This window comes from Zosterops lateralis (genome assembly GCF_965231275.1).
Source record: "Zosterops lateralis genome assembly, chromosome: Z".
Lineage (NCBI taxonomy): Eukaryota > Metazoa > Chordata > Aves > Passeriformes > Zosteropidae > Zosterops > Zosterops lateralis.
In genome coordinates, this window is record NC_139800.1 from 47,509,027 (window position 1) to 47,533,260 (window position 24,234).

At 37.4% G+C, this 24,234-nt stretch overlaps 1 protein-coding gene across 5 annotated transcripts in view; it reads left to right on the forward strand.

Annotated features, from left to right (window-relative positions):
• BDP1 (BDP1 general transcription factor IIIB subunit) overlaps positions 1–24,234 on the forward strand; it is a gene marked incomplete at its 5' end in the record, with an annotated part of 51,997 nt that overhangs the window by 4,061 nt on the left and 23,702 nt on the right. For 3 of the 5 annotated variants that reach the window (XM_083883956.1, XM_083883958.1, XM_083883960.1), the window contains 23 exons: positions 307–859; positions 1,554–1,660; positions 2,648–2,707; positions 3,063–3,203; positions 4,111–4,244; positions 5,225–5,319; positions 5,879–5,933; positions 6,610–6,753; positions 8,317–8,601; positions 8,930–9,104; positions 10,132–10,291; positions 12,657–12,733; positions 14,110–14,251; positions 14,393–14,469; positions 15,057–15,216; positions 15,635–15,717; positions 16,907–17,135; positions 18,590–18,774; positions 19,427–19,640; positions 20,679–20,866; positions 21,443–21,518; positions 23,022–23,137; positions 23,844–24,069. In XM_083883956.1, the coding sequence (XP_083740082.1) occupies positions 307–859; positions 1,554–1,660; positions 2,648–2,707; positions 3,063–3,203; positions 4,111–4,244; positions 5,225–5,319; positions 5,879–5,933; positions 6,610–6,753; positions 8,317–8,601; positions 8,930–9,104; positions 10,132–10,291; positions 12,657–12,733; positions 14,110–14,251; positions 14,393–14,469; positions 15,057–15,216; positions 15,635–15,717; positions 16,907–17,135; positions 18,590–18,774; positions 19,427–19,640; positions 20,679–20,866; positions 21,443–21,518; positions 23,022–23,137; positions 23,844–24,069 (3,682 nt within the window). The remainder of the gene's footprint in view (positions 1–306; positions 860–1,553; positions 1,661–2,647; positions 2,708–3,062; positions 3,204–4,110; positions 4,245–5,224; positions 5,320–5,878; positions 5,934–6,609; positions 6,754–8,316; positions 8,602–8,929; positions 9,105–10,131; positions 10,292–12,656; positions 12,734–14,109; positions 14,252–14,392; positions 14,470–15,056; positions 15,217–15,634; positions 15,718–16,906; positions 17,136–18,589; positions 18,775–19,426; positions 19,641–20,678; positions 20,867–21,442; positions 21,519–23,021; positions 23,138–23,843; positions 24,070–24,234) is intronic. The other 2 variants (XM_083883957.1, XM_083883959.1) reach the window with 2 other exon arrangements.

A 24,234-nucleotide genomic window follows, 5' to 3' on the forward strand; every position in this document is an offset into this window, starting at 1 on the left:
GGGTAATTTTTTATAAAGCTTTCAGCTGAGACAGCCTTCCAGAAAAATAGGAGGGTTGTGGGAATGTGTTAGTGTTGCAAGCTTGTTGATCAGTGATTAGCATTAGAAAATAATATGGCAGTTCTTAGAGCTGATTATTTTTTGAGGATGTACCAGCTACAGGTTGGTCCTAGCATGGTTTCCTGTGTATAACTACTCTCCTATAGCCTAATGTTTATACTGATTAGCTGATAAACACATCTTGAAAGTAAGAGTAACAAATCTGTCACTGTAAAGAACTTCAGAATACTCTCTTAAATTTTCCAGTGATGACAAGGCGAATAATACAAGTGCCACTGGGGAAGCTAGTAAACCTGCAGAGATGCTTACACAGAGAAGAAAACGTATCTCTACCATGCCAAATCTTGTCAAACCCAGAGCTGGACCATTGTCTGCTCAGCGTTCTGCACCAAAACCGCAGAGGCGAACATCACAGGCTTCTGATGGCAGTGCTTCACTTCAGAAGGATCCCTCCCCATCAGAAAAGAGTAATGTTGAAAGTTCTGTAAAGTCTCCCATGCTTCCTGAGAAGAAAACACCTGTCCCACAAGTGCCACAATTTTCGCCACTAAAAAAAATGGTGAACAAAGAGCAGACTATTGGTGTAGCTGCTCCAAAAAATGATGATAGCTCACAGAAGAATGTACCCTCTCCTCTCAAGGAGAGACCAACACAGGAAAGATCATGCACCCAGGAGGAAAAGCTACCTGTGAAATCTTCTCCTGAGAAAGTCAAACGAACGTATTCTGACCGTGAAAGGATCCTCAAAGCTCGGAAATTAAGAGAAATGCTTAAAGAAGAGCTGAAGAAAGAGCGGATGGTAAGGCCTCTGTGTTGAGCAGTGCTTATCTGTGAGGGGCAAGACGTGATTCGCCCTGCATACATTATCTCTTGCTGTAGTGTTTTCTGATGATTGTCAGCTGCTTACTGCTAGTAGTAGTCTGTCATACCTCATAACTCTCTTATGTGTTTATTCTGTTTATAAGCAGTAGTAGCACTTTGTTCCCTAACAATACAGATTTTACAAGGAATTGCCTATCTTTTTATTTGGTTAGACCACAAGTCTTTTTGACGTGACACTTGGTTTTATTTTATAGTCAGCATTCTAATTTTGAAAGTTTCACAGTTTGTAATACAGCAGGGAAGTGGGCTGCAAGAAACTTGGATTTGGGATGCCTCATATTTTTTCAGGTTTATCATTGTCAGAGTTCTGTAATTTTGAATAACTTTCAACCTATTTGTGCCAGGTATTGAATACTTTTGAAAGGGTCAGTGGCTTAAGGGTCTGTAATGCCCTATCTAAAAAAGGGACATTTTTAAGATAATCTTGCTTTGGTTCTTGGGAGCGGGGTGTGTGGGTGTGGGGGAGTGTGTGTGTGTGAACAACAGAATTCCATGAATGGGATACTTTGTAAACAAAAAAAAGTAATAATAATTTGTGAAATATAAAATACTTTTAGAGTGCATCTAAGGTTTTTTTGTTTTCTTTTGTTTCATTTTGGTTTATATGGAAGAAGTTGAAACACAGGCCTCCAGTAATCGAAGGGCGTTCTCCACCAGATCGCTCTAAAATGACCATGAGAGACTTAATATACTATCTGCCAGAAAACAATCCTATGAAGTAAGTATGACTTCTTTTCTCTCTTCTTAGGTTAAATTACTTTTTGACCTCTATAATATTAAATATGGAGTATTAGCACAGATACAATACTGTTGCAATGGTAACAAAAGCTTCTAGACTAGCTTCTAGTTTTCATGTCTGCTTAATTCTAGTACAGAAGTGAGAATGGAGCTTAGTGTACTTTTTGAAATACACAAATATGAATCTGTCTCTAGTGTTGATTTATCTCTGTAGAAATACAAAATAGTAGATTTCTTTTTTCCAACTCTCTGCTGTGAAATTTTTAGTTGTGGCTGTTAGAGATATTGTAATTGCCCACCAGATCGAGTGGACTCAGGAAGCTAAGCGTTTCTCCTTCTAGGTGCTGAAGTGCAAAATGCACTGTAAGACCCTTGAGGTCTTTACATTCCATTCCATGTGGATGAATGTAGCTGCTGCTGCTCCACTGACGTTTCACCAGCAGCAAGGCTGAGTTGCATACAGGGAACACTAATGCAGCTGGCTGCACAGACTGCCACAGACAGCAGAGCAGGGCCTTTTTCCTGCAACTACCAAAAGCAATCACATGAATAGAAGTACAATAACCCAAGTCCTATTCTTTCAGTAGTAGATGAGTTTTCTGGTGTTGTCTGTTAGCACCTGCTTGTTAATGTTTGTGTGCTTGTGTGTTTTATTTATCACTGCTCTTATTTTTTCTTTTACACTGAATAGTCCCTAAGGAGGTAAAAAGCAAGGTGCTCTCCCATTCCCTGTATCCTTACAATGGATTTGTGCTTGAAATGTGTTTTTTGTCCTTGCTTGTACAAAAAAGAGCAAAATTTACTAAGCAGTGGTGGTTGTGTAGCTCAGTCTAGATGCAATACAAAGAACTGAAAGAAAAAAAGCTTTGTGTTTTTTTGTCCATTGTCCATTAAAAGCCATTTTTGTGGAAGAAAGCAGAAATGTATCTGTACAATCAATCATCTCTAGCTTTTTATGACATTCTAGGTCTTCATTGGTAGAAGAAAAGAGAACAGAAAAAAGTTCTGCACTGAGTCAAATGAAAGAGTAAGTCTTGATGGGGAAGTATAGTAAAAACGTTTTCTGGTGCATAAAACCTGCATTTCTGTGATAATACTAACAGTGTAGGTATATTTTTTTGCTGTTTCAATATCACAGCCTAATTTATAAAAAATGTAATTTGGGCATGTAGGATGGTTAAAGAACAGTTACTTTCAGTGTTAAGTTTTGCATATTTCCATTTCACAGTGGAATGAAAAGCAGGTTTCAAAGTTCACATATTGACTGATTTCTTGATGTGTTGCCTTGCAGGGTGGTTCATCAAATTGTTGAATGTCTGACATACTCAGCAGCAATTCAAAACACTTAACAGTATTTTCACTTGCTATCTTAAAAATTGTAGACAGGAAGAGAGAAGTACTCCTGATCATGAAGAAGAGGAAGAGGAAGAAGAAGAGAATGGGGAAGAAAGTCAGGATGGTCCACTTCTTGTTCCTCGTGTGAAAGTAGCAGAAGATGGTTCAATCATTCTGGATGAAGAAAGGTGACAAATTCTGTGCCTGACTCATGGACAGTACTGCATTGCAGCTCAGTTTGTAAATAGAGAACTACTTTGGATTGGGATGAGTATGAGTGTATTTATGTTTGAGAGTTGAGCTACACCGACTTAGGAAACAGTGCAAGGATGTGACAAAATACAAGCAGCAGTAATCTGCATCTCTGTAGTGCCATACTTTATGAGAAATGTTGTTGGGGAAGGAGCTTGAGTGGAAGGTGGCATATTTTATTACTGTGAATGAACACTGAAGATTTGTCAAACTTCCAAATGTCTTCTGTTAGCTGACGTTTTTGCTTCTCACAGGTAACATGCATCTGGTTACTGTTATTTGGTTATAAGTACAATTTGCTCCAGCTTTGCATCTTGCCTGTTGCTGCCTTATTCTTCTGTCAGTGTTTTCAGTAACTTTGCTCAGATTATGATGTTTAAAAAGTAGATTATTAAATTTCTGAGTTCCCCAAAGGTATTAAACACAAGATTTAGGTCAAGGTTTAAGGATAAAGAGAGCCTGGTTAAAGAATTTCGAAGTATAGTAGAAGAATATTGAGAGGTTCTCATGGTTTTACAAAATGGATTTCTCAAATGTAAAAAAAAGTTGTGGTGGTTGTTTTGTTTGTTTGTTTGTTTGTTTGTTGTTTTTAAGCTACTTAACTATGTATGTCTGTATTATATGTTACAAAACAGAAAATGCAAATTTATTCACAGAGGGTGAATTAGGATATTGTTTTCTTGCTGCATTCCCATATTAAAGTACACGTTAGTGTAATTATTAATTACACAGTAGAAATGCTCACTTGTGGAAAAAGAATTGAATAGCTGTCTTATAAAGATCTACTATGTGTTTTCTTAGTAATATTTTGAGGTGAGTCTTCTTGTGTGTTTTTTTTCCCAGCTTAACCGTGGAAGTTCTAAGAACAAAAGGCCCATGTGTTGTCGAAGAAAATGATCCCATCTTTGAGCGTGGCTCTACAACTACATATTCTAGCTTCAGGAAAAGTTTTTACACAAAACCATGGTCAAATAAAGGTAAGTATATTTTTGGTTTCAAGTTTTGAGTCTACAGAAAAATCCTAGTTTTCACCTTTCACCTGTCATGCTTTATATTTGACAGTTTTCATCCCTAGTGGAGTAAATGGATCTACTTGCATGTCATCTCATGTCATCTCAACCCTTCACACTTAAAATCGACAGAGCTGTGGTATTTACTGTGAAAACTCTAATTTTTAAAAAATCCGGTACCTTTTAATATGTAGGTTATCTGTGCTTTTTTTTCTACCATGGATGTTTGGATGCTGATGAAATGCTAGTCTGCTTTATCAAGAGCATAATTTTGGATTCTGGTTTACAGAGATTCGAGTTCTTTATGGTACTTAACTGGGTTCTCCCAGCATGGGCAGAAATAGATTGTATAAGGTATCTCTGTGTGGACTGATTTCAGTGCAAGTGGACAGCTGTGTTCTTATGAGTGGGTGGGTTGGGTTTTTCATTACTCCTGCTGTGAATACATCTAGGCTTACAATACTGTGCCAGACTTTTTACAATTGGAAGTTACTTTTTACAGCTATAGGGGGAGAAATTAGCTTCAGAATTCACTGTACTCTCTTTGGAATGCACTCTTTTCCTGTTAATAATGGAGACAGTAGATTTACATGATGTTTTTCTGATTTCTATTTGTGCTTGTGTTTGTAATAAAAATGGACACGGGCAATTTGTGATTGGTTATCTTAGATTTACTAACTTTAGAAAACACACTTCCCATTCTGTAATTTAGTAATAGATCAGACAATTCTTTCTGTTGGTAGTTCATTTGGAAAATGTTATTAGAGGGACCTAGGTAAAATAACAAACAGACTCCATATATACTCACCTGGACTTGCAGCTACAATAGACAACCTCAAAGTTACTGATCTTATGATGTTGAGTTTGCAAGGCGTTTTTATTTTTGATAGCAAGAAGGATGGTTTCGTAAATATTTAAGTTTGTGTAATATTTTCTTTCCCTTCTAGAAACAGACATGTTCTTTTTAGCTATCAGTATGGTAGGAACAGACTTCTCCTTGATTGGGCGGCTGTTTCCTCACAGAGCCAGAGCAGAAATTAAGGTAAAAATTAAAACACTCAATAAAACAAACATCTGGTTTTACTTTTCTTTTTCTTATTTGCATTCCTGTGCTTCCTCCAGTAGTGTTGATAATTTTGATGTGAATTTTCTCCACAGCAGTGCTTGTTTTCTGATACCTGTTTCAAGAGGTTATAAGTATCCGAAACATTAAAATGCTGGTTGAATTTCAGAGAATGTAGCATACTTAAAGACACTTTGTTTTAGATAAAGAATGTTGATGTGCCTAAATGGCTGTTCGGTGAGAGGCTTCTGTGTTATGTCTTTTGTTGAACGCAGCCGGGAAAGTCTTTGATATTTGCTCAGATTGAAAAGTTGGGAAAAGGTGTAGAAAATAATAAAAAGTGTAGCTGGTGATAGCTATGGTAACAGATTTTATATTTAAAAATTAATTACAAAGTTGTGTTCCATGGATATGCGTGTGAATTTCAACAACTTTAGTTGGTTTGTTGCACTGAAGGCTTACTTTGAGCTGCCATTTTGTAGAACATGTTGTTGCATTTCTTGGTTAATGATAAATGCCACTGTGCATTTGCTTTTAGAACAAGTTCAAACGTGAGGAAAAAGCTAATGCTTGGAGAATAGACAAAGCTTTCAGTAAGTAAATATTCCTTACCCTACAATGAGTCATTAAATAGTAGCCATCTATCTCCATGGTAATTTCTGTGCTTTGCCTTGTTTGAATTGCTTAGAAGAAAGTTTTTGCTCATAGATGAAACCAGAAACTGTGGAATCTTAGGTTTTCATAACAAGCATAGTTAACAATAATGATCTTTAGGTTTGTTTTCTATCTTTCCTAGATGTCTGCTAAATGAGATTAATATAAACTTTCTTCTCTTCATTCAGTTGAAGATAATTATTCTTCTTCATGGGAATTTCTAGCACAGTTATTTATTGTAAATTGCTTTGAGACTCCTTACAGCCTTTTTTTGTTAGCTGAATGAGGTACATATGTCCTACAAGCAGCATGTTAATATGTTATTTGGTACTATGGTACGGTTTATGCATTTGGCAGTTCTTAAGTTTTCTGCACTACTTATTTTTATAATTATAATTGTTTTTTAAAACCAAACTACCATAATCCAATCACCTTTATGTCAACTTCAGCCCCTGCTTAAATGATACTGTAAATACTTTCAAGAACTCTCTGTTTAAATGTGTTTAACCTTTGCTTTTGATATTATGTTATGTATCACTAGTTATTTTACAAAGACAAAACTTGAAAAAATAATCAATTTGGTATCTGTTCTGTTTCTTTGCTTTAATATGATAGAAGAAAAACGACCTTTTGATTTTGAATTCTTTGCCCGGCTGCTTGAGAAGGTCTTAGCAGATGAGGAAAAGAGAAAGCAAAAGACTGTTAAAAGCCAGAGGCCAAAAGAAAAAAAGTCTCCAAGGTCACAGAAGAAGTCAAAAGGTACTTTAAAAGAGTCCTTGAGAAGGCATTACAGAGCAGTAGTCAGTAATGTGTTGCTAGCAGAGGAAAAATCACATAGGGCATCACGTTTTCCTTGCCTGTTGTGGACAGGACTAGAAGATCTTAGCTTCATAGTGTTAACTTTTTCAAGTGTAGTTTACTTATGTACAGGATGGTAATAATTAGTAAGAGAGCAAAAACATGATACCACAGTGAAAATGGTGCTCTTCTGCAATCTGAAGCACTGATACTCTGATTTACCAGTTGTTAAGTATCTCCATGAGTTGCTAATGAATTCATTTGTAGAATTTTTTGGGCCAAAATCATGGTTTAGGCAAACTTTCCATGTTCAAAGTTTGCTTGCATTTAAAATCCTCTTGTTTTGAGGGTTCTGTTTCTCCTTTAATAGTAGTTGAACTTCCTGAGTCTGAAGGGTATGATTCTTTTCAGAGAATCACATGAAAGTTATTTTGTCTTCCTGGTCTGTTCAAAATAAAGATTATGTTTAATTACTGTTGATCACTACTGTGTCTTACTGCCTCAGTACCTGGGAAAAGACTTTTGACAGATGTGCTTTAATTAAAAACAGTTATACTGACACCACTTCGTACATTTCATGCTAATTCTGTGGCAATGTTCACTTGTTTGTTCCACAAGGACCCATCTTTTATAAGTGGTATTGTGAAACAAACAAGTGAACATCTTTTTAAAGGGGATGCTAGCTAAGAAGCAACATCTCTTAAAATTGAAATAGTTGCTGCTTTTCTATAGCCTTGTTTTGGATTTGATTAAGTAAAATATCCCATGTATTATGACTTAAAACCATGTAGAGAAATCTCGTATCTACACTTCGATATTAAAGGTACGTCAAGTGTAAAGCAATGTGAGTATGCTTTTCTACTTTTCTTGCATTTTGGACTTCTTAATTGCAGGGAAACAAGTTCATTTGAGATGAATGAAAGGGAAAGGAAAAGTAATTTGTGGTTAAATACAGGATCAAGACAAAATGTCCTTAAAATAGGGGGGAGGAAAATTTTAGAAACTGATTAAACCCAAAAAATAACTTGTTAATTATTAGCTAGGTAATATTTCAGCTTTCTTACGTAAGCTAGAATGATCAACTGTTATACATTTCTGGATGAAAAATTGGTTTTGCTTGGTGTACATTCTGTAACCACCGTCACCTATTTCTGCAGACATACAAAAGTTCTTTATAGGACTATTGATGTCTCTTTTCCCTGAATCCAGATGTGATTGTATAAACTGCAAAAAAGCACAGGCATAATAGCATTTACTAAATTGGCTTTACACCCATATTAACTTTCTCCTTGTGAAGTATTGTCCCATCTACAGAATGTGTTTTATATTAAATACTGAAGTTAATCTATACTGAAGCTTTTCTGGCAGGTCAATGACTGACATTCCCCAGTCCTGCTCACACACCTGGCAGTGTATTGGCAGTGATACATGAGTACACAAATGCTTTTCACAGAAATGCCTTTGCTGTTTGTTGCTCCTAGTACTCCACTAGTCTATTAACCGAGAACCATATTGTCTCAATAGCAAAAACTGCCAGCACAGAAGCTGCCAATGATCAAGATGAACTTCACGAAGCTGGAATTTCTGATGCAGAAACAGAAGCAGATGGTGTGACAGCTGAGAAAGAAAATGAGGAATCTTTGGGCATTTCTGAACAGGCAGAAGAACAGGTTGCATTAGAGCCAGCATTAGCAAAAAAGAAGAGAAAGAAGAAGAGAAAAGATGATCTGGAACAGGAAGTAGAGAATATTCCAGAAGAAATGCCTGTTCCTTCAAAAACTGCTGAAGACGGGAAGTCTTCTAATAAAAGTAATAGGCAAAAAGGCTCACTTTCATATTCAAATAGAAATTTTGTATAAAGTAATTGGAAACTTAATAGTCAGAATTTGGTCTTTGATTTATATTGCTGATCTGCCTTGTAGGAGGTTGTAAAACAATGCCTTTTAAAATCAACTTTTATTCTAAATCTAAACATACTTTGTTTTAGGTGAGAACAGTTCTCTTAAATCTTAATACTTAGACTTTTTCTACTAGGATTTTATATTAAGTCTTCTTCACTGTAGCTAGGCTTTGATTACTGGAATCCTAAGATGTTTCCCAGAATGTCCAAACTGATTTAATTCTTATTAATTATCAGGGGAAAAAGTGATATATGATGCAAGCAGTGATGGTCATGCTACCTGTGGAGAAGAAATGGATTGTGCTATTGAAGGAAAACAATATGAGATTGCTGTAACAGAAGGAGAGAGATCAGAGTCTTGTTCACCAGTGAATAACGAAATGGAAAGAGAAGATGGTGTCAATTTATGCAGGTAATGTTTATAATGGTAAGCTTAGGCGAAACAAAAAAAAATAGTGTAAAGTTTTAATATTGGTTTTATTTGTTCATGATTACCACCACTTAACCACCACAGATTGTGCAGATTTCTGAGAAGTCTCCTGGGGTTTAGTAAACTATTTATGATTTACATGCTCAAAATATTCTCCACCCTAATGGGCTGCCCTCACATAATAAATGTACATAATTACTGAAGTCACCTCCAAAAGTTATTTCATGTTTTAAGAGTGTTTAGGAAGACCATTGTTTATTCTAACTTCTAATATTTCTCTTGAAGCACTGCTTGATAATGTTGCTAAGTTGAGTTACAGTATGTTGGGAATTTTTATCTGTAATAAAATTACTCTTGTGGAAAAGTAAAGTTGCTTAGATTTTATTTTTGCAGAATTCAGTGAGAGGCAAGCTTTTGGGTTCAGTTTTGGGCATACTTTTACAACAAAGAAAGTGAATGTTGGTTTATTAAACTTGTTATATGTGAAGGTGGTAAATCTAAAAACTCTTTATGATACTGTGAGTGCTGCTTCAGAATTTTGTGTGATATTTTGTTGTATTTAGCTATATTGTAATTGTTATTTTATACATATTTATGTATATATATAGATTCCCAGAAACTTCCATTTTCTTAAATAGTTCATTACAAGTATATGAAGAGACAGTTATTTGCCTTTGGATTCAACCTAGATTGTTATGAAAGATCAGAGGAAAAAAACATTGGTGTGCAGTTGTCCATTTTAAAGTTTATTTTCTTAAAAGCAATCAGTCTAGAACAATCAGATGAGATTTTAACTTCATCTTATAATTGCAATGCAAAAGTACAAAAGTTGTTTTAAAGCTCATAGTCTGCAAATATTACTAAAACTTTGTGAGATTCTCTGCAACATGGGTAGTTATTTAGTGTCAAAATTGCATTGTTTTTCTATGCAACTTCCTCGGTCTGTAAGGAGAAATAGCTTTTTTTCTACAGGTACACTAATGTTCTTGTATGCTTTTATTTATTTCAGCCTTGAAGGTAGCAGTGACATTATAGTAGAAGCAGAACCTGCTAAATTGAGAACCAGAGATATTAGAGATGATATATCACAGGAAAGCCAAATTCCAGAGTTACCAGTTTCAAATATTAGAAGCAAGGAAACACAATCTGTAGAAACTACAGAATCTAAGGTATTACTATTTTTTTATGTAGTTCTTCTCAAGATCTTGCCCTTCATCATTAAAAGTGGTTTGTAAATCAAATTTCATTGTTTTTGTGATGTTTTCACCACTAGGTGGAAAACAATCAAGAGGTGTAAGGACATAATCAAAAGTGAAATGCTGTCAATTCTCCCAGGCTTAATGGGCTGTCTGTTAATGCAGATGAATTCAGAGAGTATATTGTGCATGCCTGACTTACCTCATAGACAATTTAACACGGCGGAACAGTTTAAGTATTTAAAAGTGGAGGACTGCAATATGAACAGCTAGGTGTTGGAGCAGGATTTTGCTGGCGTATGCTTACTGGCACAGTGTTGGAAAATAATTTGTGTGGAACATGCATTGGATGGTTTGTGCTGCTCCACAAATGATCTGAATGATGGAGCAGGGTGTAACCTCAGCAAGTTTACAGATTAGGCAGATCTAGAAGGAATTGCTTCCCAAAGACAAAGACACCCAAAGGTTGTACTGGGCTCCAAAGGAACCTGGAGAAGCGGGCTGACAGGAACCTCAGGAAGTTCAGCAAAGGGAGGGAGATGCAAAGTCCTGCAGCAGGGGAGGAGCAACGCAAGGCACCAGCGCGTGCTGCAAGCCACCCAGATGGAAAGCAGCTTTGCAGAAAAGAACCTGGCTGTCCTGGCGGTCTCCAAGTGGAACATGAACCAGGAACGTGCTGTGGCTGCACAAACAGCTCACAGTGACCTGGGCTGCAGCAGGAGAAGCCTTGCCAGCAGGCCGAAGGAGGTGATCCCTGCCCCTTGTTCAGCTTCACTGAAGAAGCCACACCTGGAGGACTGACAAGTTCTGGGCTCCCTGGTAGGAGAGACCTGGACACACCGGAACAGCCCCTCAAAGGGTCATACAGATGGTAAAAGGGGTGGAAGCATCTCTCCTATGACAAAAAGCTGAAGGAGCAGGAACTGTTCAACCCAGAGAGAAAGCTCAGGGGGATCTCTTCAACAGACAGTTCCACAAAAGCCTTAGGGAGGGTTCAAACAGGACAGGGCCAGGCTCTTTCCAGGGCTGCCCAGTGACAGGACAAGAGACAATGGGCAAAGAATGCAAGACAGGAGGTTCCTTCTGAGCACCAGGAAATCCTGTTTCGCTGTGAGGGTTACCAAGCACTGGTACAGGCTGCCCAGAGAGACTGTGGAGTCTCCATCCTTGGCAAGATTCAGAAGCTGTCTGGACACAGTATTGGGCAACCAGCTCCAGGTGCCTTGATGTATTGGTTTTGCCTGGCCTGGTTTTGGTAACAACGGGCTACAGGGGTGACTTCTCTGAAAAGCTGCTGGAACCTTCTTCAATGCCCCGCAGAGCCGATCATGACTAGGCCAATTAGAAATGATGGTAACTCCTCTTTGATAACATATTTAAGAAGAATTCAAAACAAAAAGGGGTTGTGCAGTTGTAATTGCAACCAGAGAAGAACAGGGAGAGAACATGTGAGAAGAACAAGTCTGCAAACACCAAGGTCAGTGGAGAAGGAGGGACAGGAGTTGTTCCAGGCACTGGAGCAGAGATTCCCCTGCAGCCCATGGTGCAGGCCATGATGAAGCAGCTGTGCCCCTGCAGCCCGTGGGGATCCACAGGGGATGCAGAGATCCACCTGCAGCCCGTGGAGGTGCCCATGCTGGAGCACATGGGTGCCTGGAGGAGCCTGTGACCCTGTGAGAGACCTGTGGAGAGAAGGGCCTTGCTCCCAGGCTGGAGCAGCCTGTCCTTGAAGGACTGCACCCCATGGAAGAGTGACCCACACTGCAACAGTTTGAGGGGGAGTGTTGCTCATGAGATGGAGCCACGTCAGAGAAGCTCATGGAGATCTGTCTCCTGTGGGAGGGACTCCAGGTACAGCAGGAGAGGGACTCCTCTCCCTGAGCAGTGGGAGCATCCTCAGGTCATGAACTGACCATAACCCTCATTCCCTGTCTCCTTGCACTGCTGGGACATAGAGCTGGAAGGAGGGAGAGGTGTGTGGAAGGTGTTCTTAAGGGTTTATTATAGTTCTCATTATCCTCTGATTTTGTTAGTAATAAATTCATTTTGTATTTCTAAGTTGAGCCTGTTTTGTCTGTGATGCTGTTTAGTGGATGATCTTTCTCCTGGTCCTTATCTCCATCCATAAACCCTGTGTTAGATTTTCTCTCGTCTGTCCAGCTGCAGAGAGGAGTGAGTGAGCAGCTTTGGTGGGTGCCTGGCATCTGCCTAGGTTAACCCACTACGCTTGATCAGGGGGTTGGACTAGGAGACCCCTAGCAGACCTTTCTACTCTCAACCACTGTGGCAATCTTGCTTCTGCTTTTCTTTACATTAAAACATTTTTTTTCTTCCTCAGAACGAAGATACACATCACTCACAAAAAACAGATGGAAAGCAGAGTGCATCAGAAGGTGGTTCACAGTCTGAAATCATGTAAGTAGAATTATTTTACTTCACAGTGGCACTTGAACTAAACTGGGTCTGCTCAATTTGGATATAATTCCAGTTGACCATAGCAGATTGAACCAATCAGGAGATTGTGATATCTTGTTTTCCATATTCAGTGAAGCTTTTTGGTAGAAATTTTGATTACTGAGTAGCAGTGCATTAGCTAAGATCAAAAAGGTAGATAGGAATAGGGAGAAAGACTTAGCTAAACTTTGAGGGAAAAAACCTAGTCTTTCTACAAGAGCAAGGGAATGAAGAAATTCTGCTCATTCTGGGTAAAGCTTGGCTGTGAAATTTGATTTTTTTTGTTTTTTTAATAGAAGGGCCCTACTGAGTTTTTTGATGTTCATAGTTGTTCATCAGAACTTATTAGCTGTACACATCATGTGATGGTGTATTTCTTCTTTCCTATTTGGGAACTGTTCCTCTTTGGAACTTGGTGCAAGCTTCTAAGATAGAAGATACTCCAAAATGTCTCTGGCTTCTCTGTACTCCTTTATGAATTTAATTTTGGTGACTGTTTCTTACATTGAGAAGTGGTATTTAAAGAAGTCTATGCCTAAGACTGTGCATTTTTGCATGATGATCAACTTCTTATTTCAAGATACAGTTTTTTAAAGGTGATTTAGAGATGGGGTACTAGTTAATGCTAAGTTGGTTTTCATACTTCTGTCTTTCCCTTTTTGAATGGCAGCTCACTCTTACGATAAACACTGTCAAAGCTTTATTTGTCCTGTTCTAGGGAGAATATAAGAAAAAGTAGTAGTTCCCAATCTGAAGATTATTGATAAGGTTTAGGGCTGTGTCAGTGTGTGAATCCTAGGACATGCCATTGCAATGGTTAAGGACACAGAGAGTGATGTATGTACCCCATTCCTCAGTAAGACGTGGATGTTGGCAGTAGGACAAGGTATTTGAAAAAAGTTTGGTTTTCCATGACTGAGATAGCTTTGAAATGTGATGGGGGGACAGGAGAGGTGGATGCAAATCATTGTATTTAGAGCAGATTTATATTGTTTCTATATAAAATTAAACACAGTGGCATGAATTGTGAATCCCTAGGAGAATAAATATTCCTGTTTACTTAATAGCAGGAAATCCTTCAAGTATTTTTAAGTAGATTCCACTGAAAGCCAGCAAAGTTGTTAAGGTTTATTTGATGCTCTTTTCATAACTTTGTAGCATGTCTTTTCATATCAGAAAGATGCAATGGTTCATTTTTTTTTTTCTGATTATTGTCTTGCTGCATGCAATACCTTGACCCATACAGTCTGTGATGCTCTTGAAGTACATGTTGAACCATATAAGACTTTAGGTTTTTCTTTGGTAATAATGTATACCACCTTTCTTTGTATCTTCAGGAGAACTGAAAAGTCAGCAGATAGAAGGCACTTGAAAAGACCTAAACCCAATTTAGTGAGATCACCTGGAAGGAAGGAGATGGCAACACAAGACAAAATGGAGACGAAAACTTCTCCAATTCTTGCAAATGCAGGTGAAAAGGTCAGAAAGAGGAATGTTACTTAGTATGTTCTTGATGCTGCATCTGTTTTGCTCAATGGAGATATGCAGGTCAGTGACAGTCTTAGAAATAACAATACCTGCACACTTGTCTAAGGGTAATATTCCTTGCCTCAATTTCAGTGCTCTGAAGAGGACAACAGAAGAAGCAGAAATGAAGGCATGGAAGTAGAAAACAGGGATTTGGATACTGCATCTCAGTAAGTATTGAAATCACTTTTCCAGTCTCCTGGTATTAACTGAGTATAATTGTTAATTGGTTCTATATAGTCCTCTTAGAAAAAGATAACAATAACTGTGAAGCTGTAATATAAATTTCAAAATCGACTTTAGCATTTTTTTTGGATGATATCAGGTGGTACTTAAGTAGAAGGTATGTACATCTTTTCTGGAAAGTTGATGAAAGGATTGCATGATGAAGTAACAACAATGCCTGTAATTTGAGAGGGGGCGAGTGATAACTATGGCTTTGCTTTCCTCCTAGCCTCAGTTATGAGAGATGATGGTTCTGCTTCTGGCATTTGCAGAAGTAGCTGTGGTATCAATCTAGTTAGGTTTTTCCCATGTGTGACAAATTAATCTCTTTTTAATATGTAGATAAATTGAGTTTGCCCACATTGTAAGACAAACAAAGTCTTGTTTCTTGTGTGAAGCAACTTGCATGAGTTTGGGCAGATCTTTCTGAAGACAACACAATTCCAGTAAAGAAATCTGTGCAAGACATTGTATTGTTAGATAGGCTTGAATATTGTGGAGTAAATGTCGCTGTTGTGGATCCTTTGTGCAGAGAACCCGAAAAAACTGCAATTGCAAAGACAATAGTTAGAGGATATCGACAGAGATTTAAACCTAATGTTACAAGATCATCTGGAAGGAAAGAAGAGCCTGAAAAAGATGCAGGAAATGATAAAATGTCCCTTCTACAACCTAAGGGAGAAGCTGAGAAGGTATTTAATAAAGTAACATAACTGAAGATAATGTGTTAGCTAAAAAGCTGCTGGATGCAACCGTAATGTTATCTTTTTTTTTCTTTACTTTTTTGCTCCCAAGTATGACCAGGAATTAGCCACTTACTTAACCTGCTTTTAGTGACAGATGGTATTGCTTAGTAACCTCAAATACGGTGAGAGGTTGTTACAATACAGTAGATACCAATAGTCTTTCATGTCCTGCAGCAAATACAGATTCAGGTGCTTGCTTTAGTTTTTACTGCACATGTCTGACTGTGAAATTTACCCTGTAATTTTTGTGTGTCATAAGCCATCTGTTTTGTCTCCTCTTATAAACAGTTACTGAGTCAGTTAGGTGATGCTGTACTTTATGAATGTAAGACAGTTCATGTCATAATACTCTGTTTCTGTTCAGAATAATGACAAAGGTAATGGATCTGATGTTACCAGTGAAGATGCTGCAGAAAAAGATGACAAAATCCTGGAGACAATGCCTCAGTAAGTATGACAAAAATAAGAAGATAAGTGCTGTGTCCCGCAATTTATCATTCTTGTCACTTCTGGTAGTATTTTGTAGTGTGGTAATTATAGAAGTTTTTGAAACAGCTTCTGTAGTACGGATATTGAGGGCAAAATAAGAATCTTCATTAACTTATGAAACATACATGAAGCATTTTCATTCTTGAAGTGGTACTTTTTAAATTATAAGTCAGTCATGGTAAATGTAAAAAAGTTGAAAACTTAGTCCCATGAAAACTAAAACAAGCCTTAGCTACTTGCTTTTAATACTAAAATGCATCCATTTTAACAGTGGTTAAGTATTTAAACAATAGGAGTAAGTGTTTTTAAAATTGTAGTTAACTGTTAGGTGTCAAATAAGAGGAAGAAAAGAAATCCAGTATGTGGGCAATGTAAGGCACATATTTATTTTGTAGTTTTCTTCAGTGAAGTGGCAGCTGTAGTGTAAAAGGAATAATATGTTTTACAGAAGAGATTGTAAAAAATAAAAACTTAAAAAAAACAGCTTTCCCCCAAATATTCCCCCACAAAAAAATCCCCAAAACAACCTAAACCAAGACAGAAATAAAAAAACCCAAAACATAAACTTTTCTTTTAAAAGTGAATAGTTTAAAAGGATGGATGGAGATAAACTGGGTGTGATAATCTGCCAGAAAATATTTTCGGTTATTTCTTTCATTAATCTGCTCTTTAACTTGATGCTCAGTGTAAAAAGGTGTTGAAGAATCTGACAGTTCTAATAATGAACTACTGATATTTTTACATTAGTAAGCTAAAAAAGTTATTTATGTATTTTCTGAATACACTAAAGAAAAACTCTGAATATTTGCATATTTTTTTATCTCTTTGTTAAATTAGGTCCATCTGCCTCTAGACTAGATAGGAATACAAAGAGATTACAAATGCATTATGGATCAGAAAAATATCTCTCTAGTGTGGTATCCTGTCACCAATGGGAAGAGGAAAATAACAGGGCAAACATAAGTTTAAACTCTCAGTCCCTAGTAGATACACTTCCAATTTTATTATTTCAGGAAGCTAGTAATATACATTTTAGGTAAGTGTATATTAAGAATTTAAAAGAAAGGAGGAAAAAAAATCACTTCTCCAAGTCTGCTCCCACTTTCAGATGTGGTGTGCACTTCATGGATAGTATATGTTTTTCCAGGGCTAATGAAACAGCTGGTTTAAAAGATGGCAAACGGATCGTGTTGAATCAAACACCTCTAAAGAGAGGTAGAATACAGAGACCAGCACCAAATCTAGGAAGAACTGTTGCAAGGCCAAAACAACAGATAGATGATAAAGATCCTGAAGAGGAGACAACTGAAGGTGAAGAAGCAGGAAAAGGTGTCATACACCATCAATATGAAAACAATGATCCCTGCCTCAAAAGTGTAAGTTTCTGGAGCAGTTGTTTATGTATGCTGTTTTGTTGGGTCCTTAGTAAAAGCTTTGGTAACAAAGACCTAGGTACATACCACATAATTTGTAGGGATTGGTTTTGCATGCTTCATTTATTATTTCAGAATAAACTAAACTGTCATCAAATTTCCTCATTTTTGCACTTGGGTTCTGTTTTCTGTGGTATCAGGTTTAACCCCAGTCAGCAACCAAGTATGAACTCACTTGCTCACCACCCCACCAGCAGCACTTGGAGACAGAACTGGAAGGGTAAAAGCTGGAAAACGAGCTGGATGTAAGGTTTAATAGGGAGATGTAAGGTTTAATAGGGAAAGCAGAAGCTACACTTGTGTGCAGAGCATGGGCAGAAACTCTTCTATTACTTCCCATGAAAAGGCAGGTGTTCCACCACATCCAGGAAAGCTGGGCTTCATCACAACAAGTGGTTATTTGGGAAGATAAAAGCCATTCCCCCCACTTTATATACTGAGCTGCATGTCAGCACAACATGGAATATCCCTTTGGTTAGTTGCGGTCATGTGTCCTGGCTGTGTCCCCTCCCATCCTTCCATGCTCCCCCAGGTTCCTCTCCAGCTTGCCAATATGAAAAGCAGAAAAGGCCTTGGCTCTGTGTAAGCCCTGCTCAGCAATAATTAAAACATTTCTGTATTATCAAACCTGTATGTAGCACAAACCCAACACACAGCCCCATACTTGACACTGAAGAAAGCTAACTCTACCCTAGGCAAAACCAATATACGTGGAAATGGAATATATCTCACTTTGTTGTATTGTGATACCAGATCTGAAAAGAGAAATGCAAAGAAAAAATGTCTTGGAAGATGTTGTAATGAATAAGCAGATAGTACTCAGTTTTCTGATGCAGAAAAGCCAATTCTTTATTCACAAAGCTCATATTTATAGGAAATATCAGAAGGGACTGTGTTAAATCTAACTGGTCAGCAATACAGTGAAACTCAGTTCATTGGTTGGTAAGGGCTATTGTATATATCTGTCAAATTTTCTCTCTCTAGATATATTTTTTCTTCACTGATTCTCATGGGACAGATTCATTGTTTATACAGGTGCAAATTTATTTTTCTCTCTAAGACTAGGTTATTATATTCATTCTTGTAGTATTTCTTTATGGGAACTTCAAAGCTACTTCTAGCTTAGCTAGTGTAGCAGGGCCTAAACCATATCTTATAAGGTCTTTCTTTTATAATACCTCTAGTAACAGGAAGATGAACAACTTAAAAGAGAAAATATAAGAAAAATAACTTTTTACTTTTATAGTAGACAGTAATATTAGTTGGATGCACAAGAAGCAAGAGAAATTGTAGTGCTTCTGTAGAAAATAATAAAACTTTATTTTCCTCCTACTCTCCTAGAAGAGAGATTCAGCAAATGTTTCATCTTAACAGAGTGGAACTTCTGTTTGTTTTAGGATTTAGCTGTTTGTGAAGACACTGAGCCATCCAGTGTGATACTAGAAGATGTTTCTACAGATTCTGAGATGAACTCAGTATATACAAGACAGTGTTTCCAAGAAAAGTCCTCAAAAGCAGAAAGCTATGAAAGTGAAAAGGGATTGTCAGATGTTTCGAAACAGGTTTCAGATTCCAATACAGGGTAAGGTTATTTCTCTTTAATGGAGAGAAGGGATGGTTCAAAGCGATCAATATCTTTAGGTATTGTACTGTTTTACATTCAACTCCAGCATTACAAACAAGTTTTATATAAAGACATAGTTAATCAAGACAGTACTGGACTTTACCAAACAAAACCCCAAGAGCTTGAAAGCATTAAATTTGCATGCTGTTGGATGTTAATTTGATCTTTAGACTATTGGCCTAATTTTCTAAAAAATCCACTTTTCTAATGCTCAGCCCCTGTGATTGTCTTCATCATGTTGATCTCCACGGTGCATTCCAGTGTGCTTCTATAAATCCCTGAGTACAGGGTCTGCTATGCTATTAAAGTGTCTCTTAAAAAAAATGGTCAACCACAGGTATCCTGTAAGTCTGCTGGGTAGCTTTAAACATGATTAGAGGAAGATATTTGTAAAATGTATATATCATGTTAAAATGTCTCAACTTGTCTTCCAGGTCTCAAGTGGAAGTTGCAGTTAACTTACCTTTGCTTACCTATTCATAAGATATAGAGGCTTTTGGTGATGATGGCTGTGTTGTTCTTGGATCCTTTTCATGTCACTGATGTTGTTATTGCTCTGAGAGCTGTGTACAAGTATGCCATATTATCCTATGCCTGTTTGTTGTTGTAGGGAATCTTATCATCAAAAGGAAGATGAGAAAACTGTTGTATCATCAATTTGCCTACTGAGGACACAATTCCAGAGACCGAAGCCAAATTTAAGAACAACTAGTGCAAAGAAGGTTCTGGATGTAAATAGTAAAGGTGCATCACAGAAAGATACCAACAAGGAAGAAAATTTGACCCAGTGTGATAGTGAATGTAGCATCCTTCCTGACACAGATGTAAGGCTTTTGGTTTTTTCCTTTAGTTATATTTGAGCTTTTGGTTTTGTGAAATGAAGTACTGATGATTAAAAAAAAATACGAAGTTAACTTTTTGAAACAATTTTTTCAAAAGCTAAAATTTTCTTCATTAAAACTTGTGTACTTTTCACTTGGTCATATGTAAGGAGAAAAAGATGACTGAATCCCTTGTTATGTGTCCAGATGTCTTTCTGACCTAAGGTTTTGGAGTCTCTTGTGCTATTAAAGGAATTTCCAACTGCCCTGCCTTGGAAAAGTGAAGATTAAAGATACCCCAGGTGTAAAAAAGGGCTTCTCCCCCATGGATCCTTGTAGACGTTGTGCAAACCTTTCTCTGGGTTTCACAAGTCCATCATCCATCCCATGGTGTATCCGCTTTCCCTGTTTCCCCATTGGCTATGAGGCCTTGGTGTCCTGCTCATCTCTTGGTCACTTGCCTCCTTCTCTGCCCCTTGTACCCCCACTAACCTGAGACCCTGTATAACTGAGGAAAATCACATGGTCATCCTCTCTGGCTCTGGATTCACCTTCAGCACACTGGAATAAACACTTGCTGGAAATCGATTTGGGGCTGGGAGCCTTCTGCCTCTTGCTGAGCTAGCCTTGTAATGTGTGTGGTTGTGTGACCTTGAATTGCTGCCTGAATAGTTCTCAAGCAGTTTCTCTACAGAGAGGCTGACTGGAATCTAGAAGGGCTCTGGCTACACCCCAAAAAGACACACTGTTACACAAGGTGACATTATAGAGTTGGCAGGGAAGAACAAAAAAGTATTAATAGAAGATGGCACAGAAGAAATACAGATTTCAAGCTATTTTGTCTTAAATAAAAAAGTGTGTATTTGTCCTGGAAAGACTAGGAAATCATTAGTTAGTAGTTACAGAAGAGTTTTGTAAGAGGCTGCAAAAAGCTCTCTGAGTTTTTCAGAGAGTGATAAGTACCAAACTTCATAGACATCATAAAGTCTCCTTTTGGTTTGTTATTACAGCTTTTTCTGGTTCTTTCATTTATTTTTTCAGAAAGCAGGAAAATGCGAAGCCTTAAATGCACTAGCATCCTTGGGAAAGGAAAAGCCACTTCAGTCTCAGGAAGTTTCTGAGAGGCCAAGTTGTAAGTCCCCAGAAACATTTTCAAGATCAGAGGATGGTGAACTGGAGTTCTGTCTACTTGAAATTAGCCAAGATGACGTTTCTACTACTGTTACAGGGTAAGGGCTTAGCTACTTTTGATTCTTGACTGTAACAGTGAAAGAATTTTACAAGAAAAACAGTGTGCCAATGGATTGCCATCTGGCAACCATAGTCTGATGACATTACTGCACAAAATTTCCATTCTCATAGTTTAATACTAGTGATACTACAATTTCAGTAGCTTCTATACTAAGCACGACTTTAATTGAACATTCACTTTGTAACTGTTTCATCAGCTGAAAGACTGGATTCATTTTATGTAAAATGAAATGGTAGTTTGCTTATCAGAGAAACCATATGAAAATTGCTTTAGTTTTTAGCAACAAGTAGTCAGTAAGTTAATACCTTCAGTGAGTTAGTTAATTCTGTTGTTGGAAGTATTTAGAAGACCGATGCTTTGAAACTTTTGCTGGAAAAAAATTGTCATTTGTAATTTAAACTCAGCTGAACTTTTAGTTCACAAGATTTCTCTTAAAAATTCAGTGTTTTTTGCATGTAATACTAATGGACCTGTGTTTGTGTTTGTAACACGCATTTATACTAAGTTTTGGGTTATTTTTTTTGTCTTAATTTTGTACTGATGACAAAAACAGCACTCAAGAAGAGCATCAACAAGCACCTCTTCCACCTGTACAGCTAGCACAGAACAAGAGGTACAAGTCAAACTTGGTAAGTACTTTTGGAAAGAAGGAGTGTATATACAAATATACAAATACCAGAAAATGAGAGGAAGAAAAAGCCTGAAGCAGAGCAGAAAGATGAGCTTGACCATACTGTCATAGTAGATCTTAATAAGAGTAAGGCTCTGCCTTCAAAGCTGGTTTGAAGTGCATGTTCACTTTTATGAAGTTAAATGAAAACATTGAAGTTGCATTGCCTGAAGCTGAGACAATATATTAGATGAAAAAAAAAAATACCCAAGTCCTGGTAAGCTGAGGTATTGTAGGTATGAAATCACTGAGGTCTACAACTTGAAGTATTAGTTATTTTTTTGCAAAGGACCTGTTTTTGATTGGACTGCATCATAGGAAAAAAGTGCTCACATTTATACAAACTCTAAAATAAAAATGCATAAAAATTAGCTTTTTTCTCATTTCATCTTTCCTGTTTGGATGGTCAAGTGTTGAGCAATCTAGTATAATGTCTCATGTCAAGGCAGAGGACAGCTATTTTTATGAAAAAAAAAGGGGTTTTAAAATTTGATAAGCTCCAACTGCTGTCATCACTACAGTACATGATGCTCTTCTATTTCATACAAGTAACTGACACTGTGTGTCCCCACAGACACTTCACTAGGGACTGTAAAAGGTGTGGAAATCCTTGAAAGCCATTTACAGTATGATGTGTTCTCTGTAACTGTTTTGTGGATTGCACATGAATCGTGGAATGGAATTAGGGATATCTTTGTAGACTTGCCTTAGATTTGGAATACAGCTAAACTTTGCGAGAGTGACTGATATTTTGGATTGGTTCTAGCTGGTTTTGTTCTTGAGCCTATGAAAAGTACTTGTGTCCTGCATTCGTCTCTGATCTCCCTTTGGTGCCATGGTTGGCTCACCCTGGCTGAGATAGTTCCTTGTGGTTCAGCTTTGGCTGCTCTTAGACCTGTGGCCTGTGAACCATGCACATGCATCTGCTCTGTACTGGGCAAATCTGTAGAACCAGAGCAGGTCTAACGATCCTTTTTACTAATCAAGCTGTCACAGGCCTGAAGTGGTAAAGGATATGTTTGAGTGGCTGCTTTGTGGAACCATTGTGGCAAATACAGACATAAAGCTTATTAGACCTTCTGGATCTTGAGGCTGTTATTGTGGCTTGGGTGTGTCTGTGCTGCCCTCTGCAGTGTCCAGTTTTCAAAGGTTTTCCATTTGCTGAACTATCTTGTTTCCACGGTGCTTCATGTATTAGGGAATTGATTGAATACTAAATAGATGAGTGTTTCCCACAATGCTTGGGTGCACATAGTATTTAAGAGCTTAGCTCTAGGTATCCCAGGAGTATGAAGATTCCTGTTCCTTTTTGCATATAAATTGAATTATGATAAGATAATTCTTACCTTTATTCAAACTGGGAAAGTAGCATAATTTCTATTTTTGTATATAAAATCTATGTTTGTTTTAGAAGCTTACATACTTCTATTTTTCTTCATTCTTCTTTTATTGTAAATTAAAGGCTGAAAATGAAGCTGTATTGTGTCAAGATGATGTATTGAGCAAAGAGGAACAAGAGCAGCAAGAGGTGCCTCAGGTGCTCTCTATCTCTGAAACCTTATTGTCTGAACAAAGCAGGTGAGATTTGAGTTTAGCAAAATTGCATTTGAAAAGCTTTTGCCTGTGCATAATGAGATACCTTTGCAAATGGCAAGTCTTCTCTTCCTTGTCTTTTGTCTTCCTGCAGTATTTCATTTTCAGTGCCCACAAATAGCTTCTTCCAGTGTTTTCAGAGCACATTTTTTTAGCTGCACTCCTCATCTTTGCTTATCTGGTACATACTTGATCTGTAAGAGCTCATTGTTCTTCTTGACCAAGGTTTTTTTTACTGGGTCTGTATTTGCTTAAGTAGCAATCACACATGTAAGATACAAATGTAACATACATTTACACATGTAAGATACATGTAACATACAAATTTTGCATAATGACAGAGACTTGACTTTCATTGATCCATCCATGTGCTCTTCTATTTTACTGTCACTGTTGTTAAAATAAGATCTTAAGTGTGTGCTAGACTGCCAATACTTTGATGTTAGTATGGTTAGCAACGTGACTTGTTTTTTAAGTTAAAAATGCCTTGACATTTTGTTATTTCTGCTCCAAAGTTAACCATAAATGAGAAATATATTTGAAAATACAATTTTATTGATCTTAAACAAAGCAGTGTGTTAGTCTCTTGTGTAAGTGTTGATTTAAAACTTAAGCGCAGAAGTGCTTTTTTTCTCTCCCAGGCAAAGTCAAGTGTGACTTTCCTGTTTCTGTTTGTTTGCTTTAAATTCAGCAGTACTGAAAAAATTACCTCCCAAGAAGGCAAGCTGAGTGCTCTGAAGCCAGGACAATTCATAAGGATTGAATCTGTGAGAACTAGACCAAACCTAGAAAGAACATACAGCGAAAAGAAAGAACATCCAGTAGTACAAAAACTTGCTGCCCCAAATGAAGAGGAAATAAATCAAGGAGAGAATCTGCCTGTGGTGGAAGAATCTGAAAACCCTCTCTCCTCAAAAGTGAGATTTTCTTCATTTATTTTTGACTACACTTTCTGATGCTTGATTCTGCACAAGCTGTTTTTAAGACATCTAAATAAGCTGTTGTAAATGCATTAATTAATTTCAGCCTAGTAAAAATTCTTGTTCAGTATTTGCACGCTATTAGAAGGTTTTCCAAAATTC